The sequence below is a fragment of the Meriones unguiculatus genome, chromosome 14, assembly GCF_030254825.1.
Source record: "Meriones unguiculatus strain TT.TT164.6M chromosome 14, Bangor_MerUng_6.1, whole genome shotgun sequence".
NCBI classification, from domain to species: domain Eukaryota; kingdom Metazoa; phylum Chordata; class Mammalia; order Rodentia; family Muridae; genus Meriones; species Meriones unguiculatus.
This window is the reverse complement of record NC_083361.1, coordinates 40881334-40906272: the sequence shown is the minus strand read 5'-3', so window position 1 is coordinate 40906272 and position 24939 is coordinate 40881334. Positions and strand designations below refer to the sequence as shown.

Here is a 24939-nt window from a genome sequence, read left to right as displayed (position 1 = left end):
CAAATACTAGACAGAGCTTGAAGAGTCCTGTGGAAGAGTTGGAGGAAGGATATAGAGACATGAAAGGGACAAGAACTCCACAAGAAGAACAACAGAGCCAACTGACCAGGGTGGCAGGGAAGGGCTTACAGAGACTGAAGCACCAACCAAGGACAATGCATGGACTGGACCTAGGCCCCTACACATTATATAGCCAAAGGGAAGCTTAGTCTTCATGTGGGTTCCCTAGTAAAGGTTAGCAGAGGGCTGTCTCTGACATGGATTTTGTTGCCTACTTTCTGATCATGAACCCCTGTCAAGGCTGAGAGAATGCACTCAGTCCTGATGTGACTTGAAATGCTGGGGTTTTTTGGTAGGGGAGGGGGCTTACTTTTTCTGAGGAGTAAGTGAGGGGTGTGAAGAGAATAAACTTTATGTTCAATATAATCTGTGAAAAGGATCCTGGGCAGAAATGAAATGGACATGGACATGGAAATGGAGAGATGTACCTGAGGGAGAGAGGGTCAAAAATGTTTTCAACTTCAATGGGACTACATGAAAAGGGATAATTGTCAAGGTTACAAGTTCATAGATGGCAAGAAAATTAAGTGTTTCCAGTCTTGGCAAAGAGCATTTGGCATTACATGCTCTAAGGCTGCCTTTCACCTACCTGCTCACTGTGACTCTTGGGTACAATTTACAGCATGTCACTGTGCCTCTTTCATGATAACACTACCAGGCACTTACTCCCTTTTAATGGCTATGGAACTGACTACGCATAAATAATTACATCCCTGCTGAGCACAATACACTGTTCCCATGGTTCATGTGACTCGAAGTGCTGGGCTTTGTTGGTAGGGGAGAAGGCTTCCCTTTTCTGAGAGTAGGGAGGGGGGGATAAAAGGATTATGAAGAAAATAAACTTTATGGCCAATATAATCTGTGAGAAGGATCCTGGGCAGAAATGACATGGACATTATTATACTCTGCTAGATATGTCTCTGAGGTGGAGGAGAACTTCACTTGAAAAAAAAAATGCCTCCTTAGGACTGCTCTTCAGCCATGTCTATGAGTAAGTGCCTTTCTGTAGCATGCCTGAGAAGGTGACCCTGGAAGAAAGCAGACTGAGCATGAGTCAGGAAATAAGCCAGTAAGTGGCATTCCCCCATTCTCTGCTTTGGTTCCTGTCTCCAGGTTCTGCCTAGAGTTCTTGTCCTGGTTTTATCAATTGATGGGCTGTGATGTGGAAATATAAGCTGAAATAAGCCTCTCCATGTTGTTTTTGGTCATGGTATAGCTTGGTTAGTGTTCTATTGCTGTGAAGAGATACCATGACCAAGGCAACTCTTATAAAAGAAAACATTTAATTGGATGCTTTGCTTACTGGCTTAAAGCCTTAATCCATTATCATCATGGCAACATGGGGGCAGGCAGGCAAAATGATGCTGGAGCAGTAGCTGAGAACTTTAAATCCTGATCTAAAAACATCAGATTGAGAGAGAGACAGAGAGGCAGAGAGAGAGAGAAAGAGAAAGAGAAGAAAGGTGGGGGAAGGGGATCTTGGTGTGGGCTTTTGAAATCTCAAAGGCCACCTCTAGTGTCCTAGCTAGTTTTATGTCAATTTGACTCAAGCTAGAGTCATCTAAAAGAAGTCAATTGAGAAAAATGCCTCTATAAGATCCAGCTGTAGGGCATTTTCTTAACTAAGGATCAGTGAGGGAAGGCCCAGCACACTGTGCATGGTTACATCCCTAGTCCAGTGGTTCTAGGTTCTATAAGAAAGCAGGCTGACCAAGGGGATCAAGCCATTAAGTAGCACTCCCCCATGGCCTCTGAAGCATCTCCTGCCTCCATAATCCTACCCTACTTGAGTTCCTGCCCTCACTTCCTGCAATGATAAGGAGAGATGTGGAAGTGTAAGTCAAATAAGCCTTTCTTCCCCAACTTGCTTTTTCATCATGGTGTTTCAGCAGTAGAAACCCAAACTAGACACCCAATGACAGACTGCAACAAGACCACACCTCTTAAGCATCCCCAAGCAGTTCATCAACTGGCAACTAAGGCATGCGAACATACAAACCTATAGGAGCCATTTTCATTCAAACCACCAGATGATGTTTATCACAGCAACTGAGAAGCAAACTAGAATAACCAGTTTGGAAAGAATTCTGCTTAGCATAAGTGAAAAATGTCTAGCACAACAGAAATGAAGTAGAAAGCTGTGCTTAAAATACTCCAACCAAAGACCATGCATAGAGATAACCTAGAACTCCTGCACAGATGTAGCCCATGGCAGCTCCGTCTCCAAGAGGGTTCCCTAGTAATGAGAACAGGGACTGTCTCTGACATGAACTCAGTGGCTGGGTCTTTAATCCCCTGGGGATCCCCTGGGGAGCAGCCTTAGTAGGCCACAGAGGAAGACAATGCAGCCAGTCCTCATGAGACCTGATAGGCTAGGGCCAGATGGAAGGGGAGGAGGACCTCCCTTATCAGTGGACTTGGAGAGTGGCGAGGGGCATGGAAGTAGATGAGGGAGGAAGGGTGGGATTGGGAGGGGATGAAGGAGGGAGCTACAGCTGGATACAAAGTGAATAGATTGTAATTTACAAATAAATAAATAAATTTAAAAGAAAGAAAAAAAATTGATCTTAGCAGAAAGCCTGAGCATAAAGCAGCCATATTCAGTCCCCTCTCCCACTCTGCCCACTTTCCATTGAAAGTCACAAGAGGTCAGAAGGAAGAGAGCTGGGAAAAAATGAGTAGACAGAATGTAGAATCAGAACAGCAAAAAGATTGGAGTGACAAACAGGATTCTGAGTTAGATGCATTGACCAAGGACTCTCCTATGAAACAGACAGGTGGTGTATGTAGCTTTGAAATACATGGGATCGTATACAGGGAATTACAGAAGCCTGGAGCTTTTTAGACAACCAGAAGCTGTGCCGCAGCCTCATGGGCACTGGTAGGGAAAGGGTGGGGCTCAAGCTGAGAAAATAAAGAGAATTGTGATGGTAGGGTGGGTAAGGGCCTGAGGGACATGAGTAGCCCCATCTTTAGGCAGTAGGTGCCTAGGGCACCCTACTGCTCTGCAGTATGTGCCTGAATGTTAAGGAGGAGGAGCCTGCTCAAGTCTACCCAGTGAGTACTTTGATGTCTTTAACTCTATTCTGGCCAACCTTGTCCTAGGCTTGCACCCATGCAGTCAGCTGCAGCCATCCAAGGTTCCAACTTGGGGACTAGGATTCAAAAATCTTGAGTGAACAGACTATATACTAGGCTGCTGGGAAGAGTCCTGGAGAAGAAAAGGCACCACAGTATGTGCTCCGGTTGGACTTGACATAGTGTCTTTGCTGACTGATAGACTGGACTACCCTAAAGAGTAGGGTGTAACCAGCAGAAATGAGGACCATAGGCCTCAGTCAAGCTCTTGAGAGTATTGATACTGAGATTTACTTCCAAGGTTTAAGGTTATAGTTATATTAAAGTTTGAAAGAGAAGTACTTGGAAGACACTTTATGAGTGGGAGAGGTGGGACATTGTTGTACCCTCATGACTTCATTTGTTCCAGTTTTCTGGATTTGGGAGCCTGACTAAAAACTAGACCCACTTCTTTATGGACATGGATGGGCCCCTGGGCATTTACTTGTCAATAAAATTGTGACCCTTTTGGGGTATCTTATATCTTTTCCTTCTAGAATGAACCCAACACCCACTTAACCCCTGTAATGTGGCTCACAGCCAACTGTTTCAATTATGCATGATCTTTCTTCTGTCCTGCTTCTTGCCTAAAGTGGTATCTATAACAGATTTTAAAGAGATGTGGGCTCCTTTCTGCTTTATTTTGACTTTGTGGGGTTTTTTTTATATATTGTGTAGGAAGAAGCACAAATACCCCATCCTTCACATATTTCCTCCAAGCAGGTAAATTTTGTTTCAACTGTTTTAACTTATGTCTACATGTGTGGTGATCATTCTTCAATTATCCCTCAGACATCTGGGGTCCTGCAACTACTAAAATGGGTCCTAATTATGTTGGATATATACATATGTATATATATGGCATATATATATTTATATATATATAAACAAAACATCGCAACATGTATAAACTGTAAAATAGAGTAAAAAAAAAAACAGATTTTATACTTAAGAATTTGAAGCATCAGCCAGGCACAGTGGTGCAAGCCTGTAATACCAGCACTCAAGGAGAGGAGGCAGAGCAGGAAGATTGCTATGAGTTTAAGGCCAGCAAGCTCTACAAAACACATCCAGGCCAGCCAAAGCTACACAGAGAAACACTGTCTTCCAAAAACAAAGAGAAAGAAAGAAAGAAAGAAAGAAAGGAAGGAAGGAAGGAAGGAAGGAAGGAAGGAAGGAAGGAAGGAAGGAAAAGAAAGAAAGAAATCAGAAAGAGAAAAGAAAGAGAAGGAAGAAAAGAAAGAAAAAATAAAATTAAAAACAGCATGAAACACTGTGTGAGTGTCTCTAAATCCCAGCAGGAGCTACCTCGTTTTTTTATATCCCTGCACCTCTCAAAGACAAGCATCATTTCCATGTCTATGTTTTCCAGCCATTTCTTTTTGGTGCACCGACATGTGTGCCTCTTAAAACACATTGCTCCCATTTGCTTGGCTCTGAATGACATAAATATGAGATTCAAACTTGGTTCCTTAGCCTAGAATGCCATGTATAATTGCAGTTACCTTAAATTCTTTGCTGCTTAATATTATTTCATCATGGGACAAATCATACTTCATTTTTCCTCTTGTTTATGATGCTGGTTTGGTCAACCTTGTTCTACAGTGCAGAGTGCTGCTATGAGCACTGAAGTACAGGTCTCCCTCCCGTGCACAGCAGGTCCTCTGACTGCTTACACATGAGGGGAATGTGTGGATCATGAGGAAAACAAGCTTCTCATTGATTTGAAGGCCTGCCTTTCTGTGTACAGAGCACCACACGCACTTTTCCATTGGCAGTTGTCTCTCCACACTGCATGGCATCTCTTCAAACCATTCAGCTTTCATTCCCTGTGCCACACAATGGTGACACAAAAGGCCATGTGTGAAATGAAACATGTAGTAAGACTAAACAATGTACTTACTTTCCTATTTCTATAAGTAAAAATACTTTGGACATTTTTAACAAAATTTTATTTAAAAATGAAATTGAAAATACACAATCATGAATCTGGATTTAGAGAAACATGTATGGCATTGATGTGGGAATCAAGACTAAACATGCTCTTCTGGTAGCCTTCCGGAAGCTACAGTGTGGTTTTTCTCCACCTATGAACAACAGTTTGAGAAGAAATAATTTAGGGGGTTGTTTTGTGATTTTTCCCCTTACCCCTATTCTATTAGCTAAGTAGACTGTGTGCATATTAGCTTCCCATGTTCTAAGTTCTATTTTTGTTTGTTTTCCAATTTCCCTTAAGTCTGTGAATAAACGAGTCCAATATATGCAAAGCCTACAGAAAGAGAAGAAGAAACTGAGAAAAAGGTTCTCAAGGCCTGCCCCGATTCCAGATCCAGGAATTGTGGTACGTGTGCAGCTCTCGCAGAAATGGACAGTCCTTCAGTGCAATTGGCATCCTCCTTTTTAATGTGTCTGGTCGCTCTTTAAGCTTCTCCAAGGAATCTGAAATGCCAGTCTAAAGAGACTCCTTAAAATTCTTCTCACCAAATTTTCATTGTTTAAATCTACTGAGCAACTATCTCCTAATGATAACATGAAGTTTGATCTCTGAAGCCATACTGCTTGTTTGTTTTATCTGAGCTTATTCTTTTAAACCTTTGGGTTCCATTATTTAGAAAATGAGTCACAAAGTCTCCTGAAAATAATTATTTAGCCTATAATTGAACACTTAAATGACAAAAAAAAATTCTCTACACTGATTGCAACTTATTTTATATATAATACATATATTTACTTTAAAATTTATTTATTTGTTTGCTTATTCATTTTACATCCTGAACATAGCACCCTCCCTTCTCACCATCTGGCCCCACCCTCCTGACCTCTTCCTCCTCCCCACCTCACCTTATCCTCAGAAAAGGGGATACCCCAAAAACCAACTCTACATCAAGCACATCCTCTTACCTTGTGGCCTGATGAGGAAACCACATGAGGGGGAATAGATTAAAAAGCAGGCAACAGAGTCCATATCAGAGACAGCGCCTGCTGCCCTTATTAGGGATCCCTAATGAAGCTCAAGCTGTCCATTGGCTACATCTGTATAGGGGTTCCAGGTCCAGCCCATTCATGGACTTTGGTTGATGCTTCAGTCTCCACAATCCCCTCTCGGCCCTGGTTAGTTGGCTTTGTTGTTCTTCTTGTGGAGCTCCGGTCACATCCAGGTCCTTCTATTCCTCCTTCTACCCCCTAGCCCCTACTTTACCACAAGACTCCCTACACTTCACCCAATGTTTAGCTGTGAGTCTCAGCATGTTTTAATCCACTGCTGTGTGGAGCCTCTCAGAGGACAGCTATGCTAGGCTCCTCTGCAAGCATAGCAGAGTCTAGTTAATAGTGTCAGGGGTTGGCTCTCTCCCATGGGGTGAGTCTCAGGTTGGGCCAGGCATGAGGGACATTCACTCAATCTCTGCTCTGTCTTTATCCCTACCCATCTTGTAAGCAGGGTAAATCTTGGGTCAAAGTTTTTGTGGGTGTGCTGGTGTTCCCTCCCTCCACTAGGGTGTCCTCATCAGTCTCCATGATCCCTGTTCCTAGGGGTCTCAGCTAGAGTCATCCTCATACCCTCCCAGAAGCCTACCCTGTCGTAGGTCTCCGGTTTGTCACATTAATGCCCCTGTTTTCTCTTCTCTCCTCAGGCCCTCTGTTCTCCTGCCCCCGTTCTATCCTGATCTCTACCCTCATTTCTCTCTTACTTTTATGTGTGAGTGTATACCATGTGTGTCCAAGACCTCACAGAGGTCGGAAACTCTATCTCAGGGTTTCCTATCTCTATCCCCCAGAGCTACAGGTGGTGGTGACCCACCTAAGAGGGGTACTGGGAATCTAAGAGCTGGAGCTATTAACTCCAGCTATGGCCCTTGACACATATTATTAGGATTTAAATGCTTTCAAAATGCAAGGTCTCATAGAAGAGTCTATTTTTTTAAAACTTATTTATTTATTCACTTTACACCCTGAATGAACCCTCTCCCTCCTCTCCTTCCTCTCCTCCTGGTCCCACCCTCCTACCATTTTCTCCCTTTCCCCCTTCCTCTCCTCCTCATAAAAAGGAAATGCCCCACCCCTTACCAAAACAAACCAGTACATCCAGTTGCATCAGGACTAAAAGCATCCTCTTCCACTGAGGCCAGACAAGGGTGCTCAGCTAGGGGCAATTGATCTAAAAGCAAGCAACCAAGTCCATGTCAGAAACAGGCGGGTCCGCCAGCCCGCTCTACTTTCCAGGGGACCCACATAAAGACCAAACTATCCATCAGTTACATATGTGTCAGGGGCCTAGGTTCAGCCCATGCCTGCTCTTTGCTTCGTGCTTCAGTCTTGTAAGCCCCTATTGGCCTAGGTGAGTTGACACAGTTGGTCTTCTTGAGGAGTTCTCGTTCCCTCTGAGTCCTTCTATCCTTCCCCCAACTCTTCCGCAAGACTCGCTGAGCTCTGCCTAAGGGTCTGAGCATCTGTTTCGATCCAGTGCTGGGTGGAGCCTCTCAGAGGACAGCTTTGTTAGGGTCCTATCTGCAAGCATAGCAGAGTGTCATTAATAGTGTCAGGGATTGACTCTCCTATTTGGTGGTTCTCAGATTGGGGCAGTCAGTGGTTGGGCATTCCCTCAATCTCTGTTCCATCTTTATTTCTGCATTTCTTGTTGGTAGGGTAAATTTGGGGTTGAAGGTTTTGTGGGTGGTTTAATGTCCCCCTCTCTCCACTGGAAATCCTGACTAGCTTTGAGGTGGCCACTTCAGTCTCCATGTCCCCCAATACTAGGAGTCTCAGCTAGAGTCACCCGCATATCCTCCCAGGTGGCCTATCCTGTCTTTTCTCAGTGATGCCCCGTTTTCCTTGTCTCCCAGCCCTCTCACCTCTCACCTCCACTCTTCCCACATCTGATCCCCTACCCACGCCGTCACCCACCAAGTTCCTACACTTCATTACTTCTGAAGTCTATTCCATTTCCCCTTCTGAGTGGGATTCAAGCAACCTCCCTTGGGCCTGCCCTGTTTTTCTTGGGGTCTGTGGCTTCCTTCCGGCATGATTATTCTGTACTATATGGCTAATAACCATTTGTAAGTGAGTACCTTCCAAGGGTTTCTTCCTGGGTCTGGGCTACCTCACTCAGGAGGATGTTTTCTAGTTCCACCCATTTATCTGCAAATTTCCTTGTTTTTAACAGCTGAGTACAGCAGCATTAAACTGCAGAGGTCTGATGGCTTTCCCACCTGACAGTCCTTTATCTGAGAACAGCTGTCACTCTCTTCCGCTGTCAGACTTGCTGTTCTTCAGGTTGAAAATTCAGGGTTTTTTTCATCTATTTTGATTTATGCTAACTGGTGAGCCCTGAATGTCTTCAAACAATGATTGTGTTTCATAGATAATGTCAGTTTCACGAACTTTACATACAATGCAATAGTCTCTGCATTCCATCTAACTGATTCATTCTTCCCTCAAAACCCTGATCTTTCACCATTCTATCCTTAGCCCACAGCATAGCGCCGCCTAGCAGAGCTCAGCCAGCACATGCCTTTTAGAGGTGGTTCCTTTCACTTGTGTTGTGCATTCAAGGTCCCACCACAACACGTTTATTTCTTGATAATCCAGTTTTATGCTTGAAACTTACATCGATTTGTTTACTGTGGAGATTATGTGATTGGATAAGCACTTATGCACCAAAATACACAGGCGGAAGGCAGAAGATATGCCCTTGCAGAAGTTGATTGTCTCCTTCCATCACGTGTGTTACAGGATCAGACTCAAGATGTCAGGCTTGGCAACAAGTGCCCTTATCTGCTGAACCATATCACTGGTCCAACCCCTTCCTTTTTTTTTTAAATCAGTGAAAACTGATTCAAGTGTTGAAGAACAGCTTTGCTGCTGTGAAGAACTGCTGTATGCAATACTGTTTGCGTACAAAGGTCTTGCTACTGAGAGTGAGAGAATTGATAGTTCATAAACATTTTTGTTACAAAAATTTCAATTGTATTTCCTTTTTAATTGTGCGTTTTATGTTTCCCTAGTGGACATCAACATGAGTCTGGAGACTTCTACAAGAAATCAAGCTCCAGACCAAAATGTGTGGACCTCTGACACTGACCAACAGGTCATGGCTTGACTTCATCTGAAGCCTGAAGAAATGTTCGGCCATTCTGCAAAATAAACATTAAGCTTGCACTCAACATCCAGGCTGTAGGCTAATGAGTTTTATTGAGTATCACGGCTCATCAGTGCATTCTTTCGAGGTTAAACTGGTGTCTTAAGTAATATGTAAAGATTCTGAAAATGTATTTGTGTTGACATTTTTGCAATTAAATGTATGGCTTATCTTTGAGAGCTGTGCTTTGTTCGTAGGAGAATAATGGGAAACATTCTCTCTAGATTTACAAAGATTTAGATTGATACTGTAAATAAAGTGTAACATAAGCAAAATTCACACTTAAATTCAAAGTCCAATGCTGAAGTGCAGTTCTATGTATAAGTAGAAAATATATAGTAAGTGTATCTGGTGCAGTAAAAATGACACTTTGTTACATGAGAAAGTTTTAACCTGAAAATGAAATAATGATTGTATTCTAAAATAGTTGGCTACTGTTTAATAAATGTGAACAATGGAACTGGGCAGTTATTTGCAGTTTCAAAACTGATATGTAAAGTGAGATATAAGGAATTCCGCTTTAAAAATTATACAGAAGTATGAGGAACTATGATAAATAGGACCTCAAATAAACAGCCAAAAGATAGGACAAAAAGTTAGCATTTAGCTAACAATAGAGGAATTAAATGATAACAGTAGATTACTTCCAAGTAAGCAGCTCTCTAAAACCAAGCCACTGGGGGAAAGCATCTAAAAGGAAACAGAAAGAGTACAGACTTGTCAGCAGGCCAGCTAACTACTACTACTGATGCTACTTCAGAATTCAGTGTTCTGACTTTGGGTTATATTCAGGAGTGTGGTACATTCTTATTTAGAGGCTCATGTGTAGGGTAGGCTGGCCTCCAGGTCATGTCTGCATTTTCTCCTGTGGAAAATATTAATAAAACACATTGCTAAAGTGGACTTTAAGCCTAGAACAGCAGGCAGCATCAAATGCAAGTTTACAACATTTATCTAATTTCAAAGTTGGGAGATGTCTTAGTCTGCTTTCTGTCGCTGTGATAAACACATGACCCAAAACAACTTGGGGAGGGAAGGGTTAACTTCAGTTTGCAACCTTCAGGTTACACAGGTGACTGAGGAAGTCAGAGCAGGGACACCTGGCAGGAACCTGGAGGCAGGAACTGAAACAGAGCCATGGAGGAATGCTGCTTACTGACTTGCTCCTCTTGGCTTGCTCAGCCTGCTTTTGTAAATGCCCCAGGACCACCTATAGTGGGCTAGACCCTCTCACACCAATCATCAGTCAAGAAAATACCCTGTAGACTTGCCTAAGGGCAATCTGATGTATTTTCTCAGTTGCATTACTTTCTTCCCAGATCCCTCCAGCTTTTGTCAAGTGTGACAAAACTCTAACCAACGGAGAGAATGAACCAGTTGTGTCAAACAGGACACCTGAGCACACAACGGCTTGTGTCACAGCTGGGAAAAGCCTATATTACCCAACAGGCTGCTACCCAGCCTACACAGCTTCTATTCTGGTATAACATTATTTTCTTAGAAAGTAAGTATTTCCTATTCACAGAAAGCTTCTCCAAGTTTTCCACCACAAAACTATCATGGGATACCTCTGTGGATAGCCCTTGACTCAAGAAAAATAATTTGAAACATTTTGCATTGCAAATTGTTTTCCTCCATCTATGTAGTACAGTTTTTAATTAAAATAAATCAAATGAAAAATTGATATGAGAGGAAAACTGAAATAGAATTAAACAAATAGAGAAGTGTTTATATTAAGAAGGAGACAGCACGGGTGCACCGCAGTAAAAGGCAGGAGTGATTACACACCTTGTTAGTTTTCTACCGCTGTGACAGAACACTAAAACAACACGGGAAAGAAAGGGTTTGCCTGTTGTTACAGCTTCCCATTCAGCACCCAGGGAAGCCACGCCTTGAGACAGAAACCAGGAAGGAGCACTGCTTCCTGGCTCAAGTCCAGCTATCTTTCTTCCACAACCCAGGACCCTCCTGTCCAGGGATGATACTACCACCCGGTGGGCTTGGCTCTCCTGTAGTAATTGTCAATCAAGAAAATGTCCCACCGACATGCCCACAGGCCAACATGAAATTCCTTAACTGGGTGTGAAGTTGGCAACCAAGATTCAAACACCCAGGGTTGTACAGAGTTGGGGAACTAGAAGCATTATTTCTGCGTGTTATATTTCAAAAGTCATGACACAATGATCCTCGATAAAGTTCTGGGTTATAGAAGTGCTAAGACGCTAAGAGAAGAGCATCCTAAGGCAGAGGAATAATTTAAAATTGAAAGATTTTTAATGTAAATTCTCTAAATAGGAAGGTCAGAGATGAATAATTAGAAGGACATCGAAGTTTGGTAAATTTTCATACATGTCTATAAGAAGTATGAAATACATTTGTACTATTTTGAGGCACAACAACTTCAAATAACAGTTTCTGGGTGTTCACCAAAGGACATAAAAGCGTTTGTCCACTTCAGTGTAATATGTGTGAGTGGTAATCCTTGGAGAGACGAGAGAAATAAAAAAGGATAGAAAGAGAAGGGAGGGAAAAAGAGAAAGAAAAAATGAAAACTAGAAAAGGAAACGACACCACTGTATACAGCCTGGCAGACAGAAACACTGTTACATACCTGGCAACTGTCCTATCTAAAAGAATAAACGTGCTGTTTTTGAGGGCAAACAGCTGCGTTTTGGAAATACAGGCTGTCAGAATAACAGCCTTGGTGTGGGGAGACATGCGTTGGGCATGCTAGGGCCTGGCCCTAGCGTTTGTCAATCTAACTTTAACCAGATGCCAGGGGAGTCTTATGGTTATCAAAATGAGTCGCACTTCACTGAAGTGTTTTTGGGTGGTCCCTGGAGGTAAAGTGAGTCGCCAGAGACTGTCTCTGAGCCAGGATTAGCAGCGATTTCCTCGTCCCACCAGCTCAGCGACACAGTGCTGCTCCCACTGTGTGGAAGCACTGTGTGGAAGCCGAAAAGGTAGCTGTCAGCACCCCGAAATGCGGGTTTCAGGGCCTCAAAAGGCCAGAACTCCTTCTTTCCCTCCTGCGAACTCAGCAGGTGCCTAGCCATGCGAACGTACGCATGCGCAGAGCTCCAGGGGCGGCGGGGCTCCTCACCGCTCCAGAGGACGTTAAACCAACCCCGCCTCCGAAGGTTGGAGCCTCGCGTCTGGGAAGGGAAGGCTGGTTTGTGCATAGGGCGTGGGAGTGCTGCTGGCTGACAGGTAGAGGTTTGGGCCGGAGCCGTGGGTCAGGTGCATCACTAGGGAAGGGGTGTGGCCGAAAAGGGGTGGGGCGGGGCTTCCCGCAGATGGGTGGAGCGTTGCCATAGGAGGCTTGGGGTTCATAAGGGACGCCCCTGGGTTGGGTCCCTTTTAGTCCTTATTGGGTGAGATCCTTGGCAGAGGCGGGACTTGATGCTGGACCGGATGAAAGAAGATTGCCGCCGGGTCAGGTGTGGCCGGTTGGCGCCGGGGCTGGCCGAGGCCTGGAGAGGGGTGGAGCCTGAAGTTGGGTGGAGCCTGTGATGGTGCCGGTGGCGGGGAGGGTCTGGCGTCTCAGGTAGGGCCGGGCCTGGCTGCGGGGCGGGGCCTGCTGTGGGGCGGGGCTTGCTGCGGGGCGGGGCTTTGCCGCCAGCCAGGTGGGGGCCGGGCCTGCTGCGGGGCGGGGCCTGGCTGCGGGGCGGGGCCGGCTGCGGGGCGGGGCTTTGCCGCCAGCCAGGTGGGGGCGGGGCCTGCTGCCGGGCGGGGCCTCTGCCGGGCGGGGCCTCTGCCGCCCCCCGCGAAGATCGGCGGTCCTCGCGCCGGTGCCCGAGTCTCCATGGGGCTGTGCCTCCCGTGTCCCGCGGAGTCCGCACCGCCGTCCCCGAGCCCGGTGAGTAGCGGGCCTCGCCCTGCCCTGCTCGCGACGGCCGTTGCGGTGAAGCCGGGCACTCGGTGCACCGGCCAGGCCGCTGGACCCTCTTTGGATTGGACGGTTGGGGAATGGCCTGTCCCCTGGGGCCGCTGCCGACATGTGCCTCTTCTCCTGTCTATACCAGCTGTACTTAGAAGGTCCTGGACGCGCTGCTCTCCCTGCCATCCAGCCGATATTTTATTAACACGGGCCCTCCTTTTACTCAGTTTGTAACAGCTGGGGTCCTGCCTAGGTTTGAACCTCATATACACGAGCAATACGTTTAGGTGTAGAGTAGTGCTGTATTTGAGATATATTTATGTGAAAGCAGTCAATTTTCTTTTTGATATTCGAATCTAAACAGACCCTATGCTATAAAAGTATGTTTATGTTAATACTTTTCCCCGTATTTGATAATATAAAGATCTAATTTTGTTCTCGGTTCTTTGGTTCTTGGGATAGCAGCAAAAAATTAGTTGAAAAATTGAGGAATTTAGGCAAGTATATTAATCCCCTAGCCACTAGGTGATAGATACTAAAGTGTTTAGTCGACGCAGGAAAGTTCAACTTGCCTTTGGCTGCTGTTTTAAAATGCTGTTTAATTTTGTGTAGCTCCTGAGAAAAATATCATTCTGCCATCTGTCCTCCCATCCTCTTCCCTTAACCACAGGGCCAACTGGTGTATTTCACTTAGTAGCTAAGATTTCCCTGGCCACCTAAATAAACATGCTCTACGTTCAGCTGCTTCCCTCCTGTTCCTTTCCCACCACGGTCATTATATCTCTTCCTTGGTAATTACTTCCTTCAGAAACACGTTTTTGTATTTGCTTACATTTGTGTCCATTCTCTGGTCAGAGCTTTGTATGCACGGTGTCTGTATTTCACTGCTGAGTTCTTAGTGCCGAGGACTCCAGCGGCTTCATTTTCCTTCCAGACTAACTTTCAAGTTATGTTTCCATCCTTATGGCTTAGACATCATTAAAAAAATGTGTTACCGCTGTAACTCCATTTTTATAGGAAGTATGTATTCTGTAGGCCAGCTTATATTTTTGACATATGCTAATTTGGTATATTCATCTAGAGAATGAAATTCGGAAAGTAAATATTTAAAAGACTTGGGGTTATTTTGCTTTATTTTTGTTTGGGTGAAGGTATACTCTTGCCACATTGCTCAGACTAGCTCTGAACTGGGCTCCAGCAATCCTATGTACAGTTGCTCACAAAACTAGCATCTAGGACTGTAGTTCCAGCACACCTTGCTGGAACCTTGCAGGGCCTTTCTTCCTTCGCAAGGCTTTTTGCACCCATATGTACAAACTGTTTCTATTTGTAAGTTATTATTTATTCTTTTGCCTCTAAAGTAAACATGTGTAAGGGGCTCATACAACGTGACTTTTTTCTTGAAACATGTGTTATGCATTTTCTTAGGAAGAGAAAAGAGCAAAGCTGGCAGAGGCGGCGGAAAGAAGGCAGAAGGAGGTGAGAATACACTTGCTTGCCTGCTCAATAAGGTTTATTGCACTTTCTCAGATGTTTGCCCTGCCCTACTCCGTAATTGCAAAGTGCCTGCTGACACACACAGTTTTATACTCAGAGACAACCATTCTTGAAACGATGTCCAAGTATCCATGGAAGGCATGCATTTACATCATTTACTGTGACAACAGCCCCAGACGACTTCCCACTTGAGTCTGTCCTGCAATAGAATTCTTCCTCAGGATAAACATGCCGTGCTGCTGAGTGGGTGTGAACTAGATTTAAGGAAAAAGTCTCTGTGGTTGAAAAATGTTCTCTAAAGAAATAGCTGTGTTTCATCCAAGGTTGTTGTGGCAAACTGCCCTGCTACCTGAACAAAACCACTCCCCACCCCTAAAGGAAAAGCCAAAAAGCAGAACACACAGCTTTGGACAACAGATACTTTGTTTTTGTGTTTGTTTTGTTTTGTGTTCCTGCAATCACCCCTTGTTGAATTTCTCAAAGGCCGCATCTCGGGGGATTTTGGATATTCAGTCGGTAGAGGCAAAGAGGAAGAAGAAAGAACAGTTGGAAAAGCAGATGGAAGCGTCGGGGCCACCAGCAGGTGGACTGAGAGTGAGTATTTAGGCAGTCCATTCAGTAACTGGACAGACCTGAGAATGACTCCAAGTAAGCTGAAAACACAGAGCAGAGATTAGAGGCAGTGTCTTTATTTTAACCTTATTGGAATAGATTTGCTTTCTTTTAAAAAAAATCATATATTTTCCTTCTAAGCACAGTATCATAATAGTTTTATATATAATGTTAATCATCAATATATAAAAAAAAAATCAAGCAATGTAAGACAGTGTTGAAACTGTAAAATTGTACCCAATTGTGATCTTGACAGATGTGTCAAACTTCTGCTTGTATATAAGTCAAGAAGTTGGATTTTTCTGGAACTTCTCATTTGTAGCTTTAATGTTCTCATTCCACAGTTTGCGACCTTTTCAAGACATAGTCTCCAGTAGCCCATGCTGGCTTCAAACAAACTATGTAGCCCAGGATGGCCTTGAACTCCTGACCTTCCTATACCTTCCATGTAGTCCATCCAGGCTTTAGAGACTTTTGATCCTTCTGTTGTCAAATGTGAATTTAGAGGATAGTTTGTGCAAGTGAGTGGTATATACTCCTCCCAATGTCTGTGTCTCTGAATAGACCTGTGTCTCTGAATGTGCCCTTGATGAACAAGCTAAAATAGGGAGGTCCTTCAACTGGAGGCCATAGTCTGGCAGGAATGTACAGGTTTTACTGTACATGATGCTGCTCAGGAAAATAACAGTTCAGGTGTTGTGATTTTACAAACGCATTTCACAGGCACATTTACTTTTAGCATCAAAATAACTGTGAGAAGCATAGTGCCCTTAATTGCTCTCAGCTTTTCAGTTAATTCCTCTGAAATTTCATTTGGTTTTGTCACAGAACCCCACACAATACTATCAGGCATCTATGTCTACACCACGGGACATACATGTGGGCTAGAATTGTGGGGCAAAGCTTAGAACCACCCTGAGCAGAGTTGGTCCAGGCCCATGAATGCCTCCTGGCAATGGCAGTTACCCGTGCTTCTACCACTGTAAGTTATTTCATCCAGTTTCAACTAATGAATAAATGAAAACTGCCTTTGTTTAAGTTGGACTTTTAATAACTCATAAAACAATTAGGTTCAGTATTCAGCTATGTCACACGGCCATTTTTATCGATAGTATTTCCTAGACTTGAAAAGAGGACAGTAGTAAAACTACTGTAATTTTAATAGATAACAAGATCAGTTGTTGTCAGGAGTTTGTTCTTTCTTTTTCCTGCTAAGATAAAAAGCTGCCACTAGGTTAAATTCAAATTGTATACTCAAAAACAAGGAGGAGAAAAAGTAAATCGTAGCATGAGAAGTAATTTGAGATCCACTGTTTCCTGTTGGGAGTAGAGGTGCTGAATTAAGTTCACAGAGAGGGCTAGGTGCTCAGTTTAGTTGCCTTAGCCATCATATATGTAGTCAGAACTAAGAAAAACACTTATTTCATGTGATAGCCCAGCAAGCCTACCGTTTGCTCTTCAAGGCTGAGAATCCAACTTTCTTCTTTAAATCTGAAGCTTCCTCATCTGAAGCTTGTAGATTGGAAAGATACTAGGCCTCCTGTTACTTCAGGCCTAGTGTTACTTCAGGCCTAGTGTTACTTCTAGGACTCATGTTACTTCAGGCTTCTCAAAAGAGCTCACAACCAAAAACCCAGAGAAAGGGCAATCCTTTCTCTTTTCATGCTGTTTCTTTTACAAAATCTGATTTCCCCAGTAAAGTGTCCTAAGCATCAAGCTGCAAAGGAGCTGCAGGGTTTTCTCAAAAGAAACAAGCCATCCCCCACTGTGTGCTAGTCCTGGCTATGGTTGACTTCAGGGAGTGTGTTCCTGTTCCCGGGAGGCTCCTGACCAGCCCTTAAAGCAGGGAGTTCAAAAAGAAGGTTTTGAGGCCTCAGGAGTAACAGGAGCCCAAACAATGCAGACAGTGGCTCAGTTCTCCAGCCTGGGTCCGCCAGTGTCGCCTTGTCTTGTGTATTGCCTGGAAGACCCTATAGACCAGGAAGAAAAGTGTTTCCTCCCCACTGTCAATATATCCACCATCTGCCTGTCCCCAGAGGTGGCATAGATGGTATTCAGAGTCCTGAAGAAGCCCTGTGTTGCCCACACTGGGATCTACATCCACACCAGAGTTCACAACCTCCACAGAGGACATGGTAATGCAGGAGCAGTGGCCAACATGCTGAGGTCTAAGCCAGGGTTGTGCCTGCTAATGTGCAGTGTGCCCAAGAGTGGAGTAGTGCGCAGAGACGTTTATCGTCCCTGTGGAGCTTCCATGTGAAGCCAGACTGAGACTTTCCAATGTTGAATTAACAAGTCTTAAAAGAAACTTCCAAATAGAGACCTATGTTTAAAAGTTCTAAATAATACAGCATATATCCCAAATGTGTTATAGACTATACCACCTCATTTTTAAAGGTTTATTTTTGTTATCTTCAATTATATATGTGCATATGGGTATGTACAGATGAGTGCAGCAGCCCTCAGAGGCCAGAGGCATTGGATACTCTGGAGCTGGAGTTACAGGTGGTTGTGAACCACCCAATGTGGGTGCTGGGGATTGAACTCAGGTCCTCTGGGAGAACAGTGCATGTTCTGTAACACAGCACTCTCTCGCCATCCCTGCACATCTCTTTTATAGACCCAAGATATATAGGCCTCAAATAAGTCCTGTAATAAAGAATAGCAAATTAACCCCATCAACCCTTAATTTTGGAAATGTATTGAAATAGTAATTTAAAAACTTTAGCACTGAATATTTCTTGGATAAAGTTTGAAAGTAGTACTTAGGCAACTGTGAATATTTATTGTCCTTACTTGGAGTATTTTCTAAAATTTAGTATCACAGATTTCATATTCTTTTACTTAACAACAACAAAACTACAAATAAAATATTTTCTTACTCAAGAAAGGGAAAGATCTTACATCCTGAGTGAGGTATCCCAGAAGCAGAAAGATACACATGGTATATACTCACTTGTAAGTGGATATTAGACATATAATGTAAGATAATCATATTAAAATCTGTACACGTAAGGAAGCTAATCAAGGAGGAGGATCCTGGGTAAGATGCTCAATCTTCATTCAGAAAGGCAAACAAGATGGGCATCAGAAGAGGGAGAAAACGGGACAAGATAGGAGCCTACCACGGAGGGCCTCTGACAGACTCTACCCAGCAGGGTATCAAAGCAGATGCTGAGACTCATAGCCAAACTTTGGGCAGAGTGCAGGGAATCTTAGGAAAGAAGAGGGAGATAGAAAGACCTGGAGGAGACAGGAGCTCCACAAGGAGAGCAACAGAACCAAAAAATCTGGGCACAGAGGTCTTTTCTGAGACTGATACCCCAAACAAGGACAATGCATGGAGATAACTTAGAACCCCTGCACAGAAGCAGCCCATGGCAGCTCCGTGTCCAAGAGGGTTCCCCAATAACAGGAACAGGGACTGTCTCTGACATGAACTTGGTGGCTGGCTCTTGGATCACCTCCACCTGAGAGGGTAACAGCCTTATCAGTCCACAGAGGAAGACAAAGAAGCCAGTCCTGATGAGATCTGATAGACTAGGGTCAGATGGAAGGGGAGAAGGACCTCCCCTATCATTGGACTGGGGGAGGGGCATAGGAGAAGAAGAGGGAGGGAGGGTGAGATTGGGAAGAGATGGGAGAGGGACTACAGCTGGGATACAAAGTGAATAAACTTTAATTAATAAAAAAAATAAAATAAAAAAGAAACAAAGCAAAACAAAAAAAAAAAAAAAAGGAAAAGATCTTAACCCGAATTATTTAATAAGTACTCTTTATTGCACCTGACTCAAGAAGAAAGAATTTCTTATTTGTTTTTGTTTTCATTTTTGGTCTTTACTGATGCTGTTTTTTTTTTTGTTCACTGTGTTGAGTGTTTGGGATGTAGCTAATGATGGAAGCTCAGTGTTTGCCAGGTTCTGAGTCTGGTGAATAGCCTCTCACATGTGTGAACAGGTATATGCCATTGGTTTACTCATGGACAAGTTTCGTGGGGCAATAGAAACCTAGGGATGTCTTCTGGGCAAGGACAGCTTTTCAGGTTGTTTGGGGTCTACAAAGGAGGGCCACTGGGAAGCAGCTCACTCTGGGCCCTATTTCCTGGGGACAACATGATCCATGTAGTTCCAGCACTGAAATAAATCCAGTAACAAGGTGCTGGCTCTTTTGGCCCCATTCCAGGATGCTAACATGCCCTACAGACTCTGGCTTTTGAGGGAGTTCCAGGGAGAGAACAGGGGTGTCCATCCAAGAGAATGGTGTCCATCAAAGGCAATCCTTTTACCTACTCGACAAGCTTGTCTTGCCTGTATGTTTTAAGGTGGTGTCTTACTTCAGATTTTTGTTTGTAATATAAAATTGTATTACTTGTGGCTCTTTGCAAATCATTTTTGCATTCCTTTGTCCCATCATTTTTTGTTTGTTCCTTAGAAATACCATTATATAGTTTAAATAAGAATTTACTGATGCCTATCTGTCTTCACTTTTTTTAGTGGACGGTGTCATGAAGCATGTCATACTGCAGGAGAATCCTGCCCCTGACTCCAGCATCTGCAATCGGATGGATTTCAGCTAATTAGCTCCTCTTGGCAGAGATTAAGCATCAGACTGTAGCATTAGTACCCTTGAGTGCAGTGCTAAAACTATACTAAAAACTACTGGTAAAATTTTTAACTTTCAAGCTTACTAAATGACCCAGCTTTTCCTTGTATTTCACTTTTGCTGCACTTATTTTCTCTTCTGCAGGAAATATTGTCCCATTTTCTGTAGTTAAAATATGGATCCAAAAGGTATATATGCATGGTGTGTCCTGTCCCCATATATATCTTCAGTGTTAACTTTGTGCTTATACCTCTGCTTTGTGAGTGACCTTGCTACCTAGTCACGCGGCACAGCCTGCTGTCTGCTCTGTTCCCTGGGTAGGAAGACTTCTGCTTCCAGACCTAGTGCCTTTAAGCTGATCATCAGGGAAAATCCTAAAGACTCATTTGAAGGATTTCAGGTGAAGGAAGTCTTTATTTTTATTACCCACTAAGAGAAGAATATTTGTAGGCAAATGATAACTGGTAATTTATTTTCTGTACCTAAGGCATATCATATTAACCTGAATTTACATGTCAGTAGGCCATCAGAGCACAGTGACCTCCTGACATTTCTACCAGAAGCATGAAGGTCAGTGCAGTGAAAGGATGATGCCAACTGAGAATTGGGTTAATGATAATGAGTGATAATATATTTGTTTAAATATATATTTATTTAAATTTCATGCTGTATTCTGTTGTATTTATTAAAGAGTAATTGTAAGATCTATAAAGACATGATGTGGCCAATGAAATTATGCAATAGAAATATTTAAGTTCTGTACTTGGGAAGTTCAAGCATGCAAGCTTGATGTGATAGTAAGACAAGAGGTGCACAGATCTCCATTCGTTAGACTTGATTTACGACATTGTGGCTTGTTTTCTTACTGTATAATGAGCAAAGATGCAAAAAATGCAAGGGTGCAAGGATGCTACTACTGTAGATGCTAAGACTTTATAGTGCCAACACCTGGACTGTCCCTGCTGTAGAATTTTTATAGATTGTAAATGCCAGTCAGGAATCTCAGTGAATTAGGCCAGGTCACAGGCATAAAAGAAAACTGAGCCATTGGCTCGCCCCAAACAAGGTATTTAATAGCGTGTCACACATGGTTTTAAAGAGTTAGAGATGTAATATAGGTCTTAGGATACCTGAAGAATTACTTTCCTATTGTCCAAAATATTTGATATCTGGGCAAGGCATGTAATTGTATCAGCTCAATTTTCTTCATTTAGAGATTAGTGATATTTTCCTCATAAATGATAGTGAAGTCAGTGAGTTGAATTTTAGAAATAATTTTTCATTTATCTTGGTAATTAATCTTTCTAACATAGGACATATATCTAATAGCTGAATGGAAAGAGGCAACACACACTAGCCTTGACTACAGGAAGCCTTCATCAAATTAACATACATATCATATTCTCTTCTCTTCACCTTCAAGACTTAGAATGTGACTTGTGCAAAGAGGAGGCTTGCTTTCAGGGTGTAGTGCTATACTTATAACCATGTGGCATGCTTCCCTACTCTAGAGGCACATGTGACATACAAGTATATTCCTAGTTTGGGATAAGTAGGATGCACTGCTTTTGTCAGCTGTAAGCTGCCTCTGCCATTCCAAAGCCATGTGCATGGCTATGGCCTGCCTCATGGATATGATGATGTGCTCAGTTTTCCTCCAAGGCCACATATGTCATAGGCACTAAATGGTGACCTGAATCTCCTGAATGTAATTAAAAAGAGGAAAATAGGAAACAGGATGCTAATAAGAAGCTAGGGAATGGCTATTAAAAATACATCTAAACATTTTGCTTAGGTTATGGATAGTAATGTAGAGGTGTGTTTTTTGTAGCTTACAGCTTAAATTAAAAAAAAAAAAAACACATGAAGTTGAATGTATTTTCCAAATGTTATGGTCAAATTACTAAAACATAAGAGAAGCCATCAAATGCAGAAAGGTGACCAATGTATGCAAGCTGCAGTCTTAATTCTAATTCTGAAACTAATATGGCTTATGATAAAAGAGTTACATATATCAATACAGAAGGTCTTTATGACAAGTTGCATGTTTGGGAATATCTGTAAATGGCTCTTTGTATTGAGTTTGTATTACAATTATATTTGGAATGTGATTTATTAGTTTTCCAATATATTATGAACCCACATGTAATACATTCTGCATTGTCTTTGGATATATGAACATACATCTTTCTACAAAAAAAGTTCCCCCAAGTCATCTTTTTAAATAAAATGCCTCTACTCTGTCTTAAACAAATTGGGGATTGTCTTTGTAGTTAGGGAGCATTTCCATTTTTCTGAGACTAATAATGGATAGCTAACTAATGGCTCCCTGGAGAGGCCATGTTTTTTTTTTTTTTTTTTTTTTTTTTTTTTTTTTTTCCCTCAGCCTGTAAAGAAGAACTCTAATTATATTGTTATTACACTTGCCTTTTGGAATATAAAGCCCTGTGCATCATCCCCAGGACCCTGGGAAACTGACCTGACATTTGAATTGATTTTATTATCCAAAAAATTTTACTTATTTTTACTGATAAGGATTATACTGTGTTATTGGAAGATAAAAGGTCAATTTTGAATAAAGTATATAATTTAACAGATTGACAAGAGTTAGGTAGATGTGCCTGCCTCCCCTTTTGAGAGAAAACGTATGTATGACTTTTTAAAAATAATGTATTTTGATTATATAGATCTCCCTCAGATCAACCTCCATCTCTTTATTCACTCAACATCATTGCCTTTCCTTCACCCCCTTTTTCATACTAACCATGGAGTTGAATTTGTACTACCCAAATACTCTTGGTTGCCCTAGAGGTTGGTTGACCTACCAAATGTCGACCTGCCTCTTCCTCTCCAACATCTGTCCAATGCCATTAGCTAGGGGTGGGACTTTGTGCTCACCTCTCACTCAATGCTTGGATTTTGTCTTGCACATAGTGTCACGGGAGCTGTAAGCTCATATGTGCAACTTCCCATCCAGAAAATAGTTGCCTTGTCCTCAACACCACCCCTTACTCTTACAATTGCTCTGCCCCTCTTTCAGGTTGTTCCATGAATGTGAGGGGGTGGGTGAAAAAGACACCCTATTTAGAGGTGAGAATTTTATAGTCTATTGTTCTCAGAATGTCAACCAGTTACCAGCTGCAAATCTCTTTATTAATCGCCGACTATTTCCTTAGCTTCTTTTTTTAAGTAAACACCTCAAGTTCTCTCATACATTACACACAAACACATACCACACACTGTAACCTGACTCATATATAGAGAGATAATAAGATAATACATCGGTAATGAGGCCATATGCATTAATTTTCTAAAGCCAACCAATCACACAAAAAAGACGGCATCACCGACATAAACTAACTTACAAAAGCCACTTGTGTGTATAGCAGGCTTTTTTGTTTTGTTTTTGTTGCATAAATTTCTGTCACCAACCTGAGCTCTCAGTTCTCCTTCATTGCGGCTTGTTACTACCCTGTTCTTCCTTTTATGGTTTATTTTGCAAACATGACTACCACAGTTTAAGAACTAAATACACATAAATTCCTTTACCAGCCTGTGACAATTACATGAGATACTGAAGAGCACTGGCTGCTTTAGTGGTACTGCCTTTAACTTGTGTGTTATTTTAAGGGAAGAAAGAGATATTTCCTTCTTAGTGACATGTTGTCCAGAAACTCTGATATCATATAAATCTAACAGTCTTCTAAGTTCCCCAAGTATGTCATGGCCTAACCTCATCACTCTTGAGTTGCCCTGCCTTACTAAGATATTTTTAAAGGTTAACTTAGGTGTAGCTGATCTAATCACACAAGTCTTAGGAGCTACAGACTTGTCCACCCTCTAGTCATAGGAAGAGATGTAAAGAGATTGGTCTGAGTAATGTCATGCCATGTTGCTGCCATGAGCCAAGGATTTCAGGTTGTGTCTGGAAGGTAGAAAAGCCAATAAATGGATTCTCTCCTGAAGTGTGCAGAAAGAAGCACAGCTTTGAAGACATACTTTGGCTTAAGGTCAGCAAGACCATACTGCACTTCTGAAAATAGAATTACCAAATGATAACTCATGCTCTAATGAGTTATTATTTTTTAACCTACACTTATTTATAACTAAATTATCATTATTAAAAGAAAAATTTAGTTCTGTTGTTCTTCTTGCAGAGCTCCTGTCCCCTCCAGGTCTTTCTATCTCCCCCTTCTTTCATTAGATTCCCTGCACTCTCTCTAAAGTTTGGCTGAGTCTCAGCATCTGCTTCGATACCTGCAGGGTAGTCTTTTAGAGGCCCTCTGTGGCAACAGAACCAAAAAATCTGAACAAAGGCATCTTTTCTGAGACTGATACTCTAACCAAGGACCATGCATGGGGATAACCTAGAACCCCTGCACAGATGTAGTCCATGGCCCCGCAGTCTCTAAGTGGGTTCCCTAATATGGGGAACAGAGACACGTCTTTGACATGAACTCAGTGGCTGGCTCTTTGGTCACATCCCCCTAAGGGGGGAACAGCCTAACCAGGCCACAGAAGAAGACAATGCAGCCAGTCCTCATGAGACCTGATAGGCTAGGATCAGAGGGAAGGGGAAGAGGGCCTCCCCTATCAGTGGACTTGGGGAAGAGCATGAAAGGAAATGAGGAAGGGAGGATGGAGATGGAAGGGGATGAGGGAGGGGCTACAGCTAGGATACAAAGTGAATAAACTGTAATTAATAAAAAAATTTTTTTAAAGAAAATAAACTTTAAACATAGGAGATAGTTTTAAAGGAAGAATGTCAATAATATAAAATTTAATGCCAATTTTAATTGATGAAGTAGAGACTAAGTTATTAAGTGTCATATGTTTCAAAAGTAGAGTTATTATGCCAAAATCATCTTTCCTAGCAAAAAAAGCTGTAGGTTTTATTTTCAGTTTTGCACTGACGGGCTTTTCTAGACCCACAAGTTCCCAGTGTCACTAACCTATACCATATAACCTATATGTTTAAGTTCCCTGTCAACAGGCTGGGTGTTTGACTGCATTGGTCATATGTCATACAAATTCC

General features: G+C 42.6%; 2 protein-coding genes across 2 annotated transcripts; both read left to right on the top strand.

The window, feature by feature from the left end:
* Positions 1 to 3072: 3072 nt before the first annotated feature.
* On the top strand, positions 3073 to 6842 carry Ccdc179 (coiled-coil domain containing 179). The gene is made up of 4 exons (XM_021654564.1): positions 3073 to 3117; positions 3856 to 3900; positions 5414 to 5518; positions 6810 to 6842. The coding sequence occupies exons 1-4, from the start codon at positions 3073 to 3075 to the stop codon at positions 6840 to 6842; spliced, it is 228 nt and encodes a 75-aa protein (XP_021510239.1).
* A 6132-nt stretch (positions 6843 to 12974) lies between these two features.
* Positions 12975 to 22158, top strand: Svip (small VCP interacting protein). The gene is made up of 4 exons (XM_021654562.2): positions 12975 to 13172; positions 14622 to 14672; positions 15174 to 15284; positions 19796 to 22158. Exons 1-4 carry the CDS (start codon positions 13119 to 13121, stop codon positions 19808 to 19810), a joined length of 231 nt encoding a protein of 76 aa, XP_021510237.1. The 5' UTR covers positions 12975 to 13118; the 3' UTR covers positions 19811 to 22158.
* The last annotated feature ends 2781 nt before the right edge of the window (positions 22159 to 24939 follow it).

Bases quoted from the DNA above. Each gene is read 5' to 3' on its own strand.
- Ccdc179 (XM_021654564.1), top strand. From the start codon at position 3,073: ATGTGCCTGAATGTTAAGGAGGAGGAGCCTGCTCAAGTCTACCCA. The intron at 3,118-3,855 runs GTGAGTACTTTG...TATATTGTGTAG, and splicing joins AGCCTGCTCAAGTCTACCCA to GAAGAAGCACAAATACCCCA. The intron at 5,519-6,809 runs GTACGTGTGCAG...TTCTCTCCTCAG, and splicing joins TTCCAGATCCAGGAATTGTG to GCCCTCTGTTCTCCTGCCCC.
- Svip (XM_021654562.2), top strand. From the start codon at position 13,119: ATGGGGCTGTGCCTCCCGTGTCCCGCGGAGTCCGCACCGCCGTCCCCG. The intron at 13,173-14,621 runs GTGAGTAGCGGG...GCATTTTCTTAG, and splicing joins CACCGCCGTCCCCGAGCCCG to GAAGAGAAAAGAGCAAAGCT. The intron at 14,673-15,173 runs GTGAGAATACAC...AATTTCTCAAAG, and splicing joins CGGAAAGAAGGCAGAAGGAG to GCCGCATCTCGGGGGATTTT.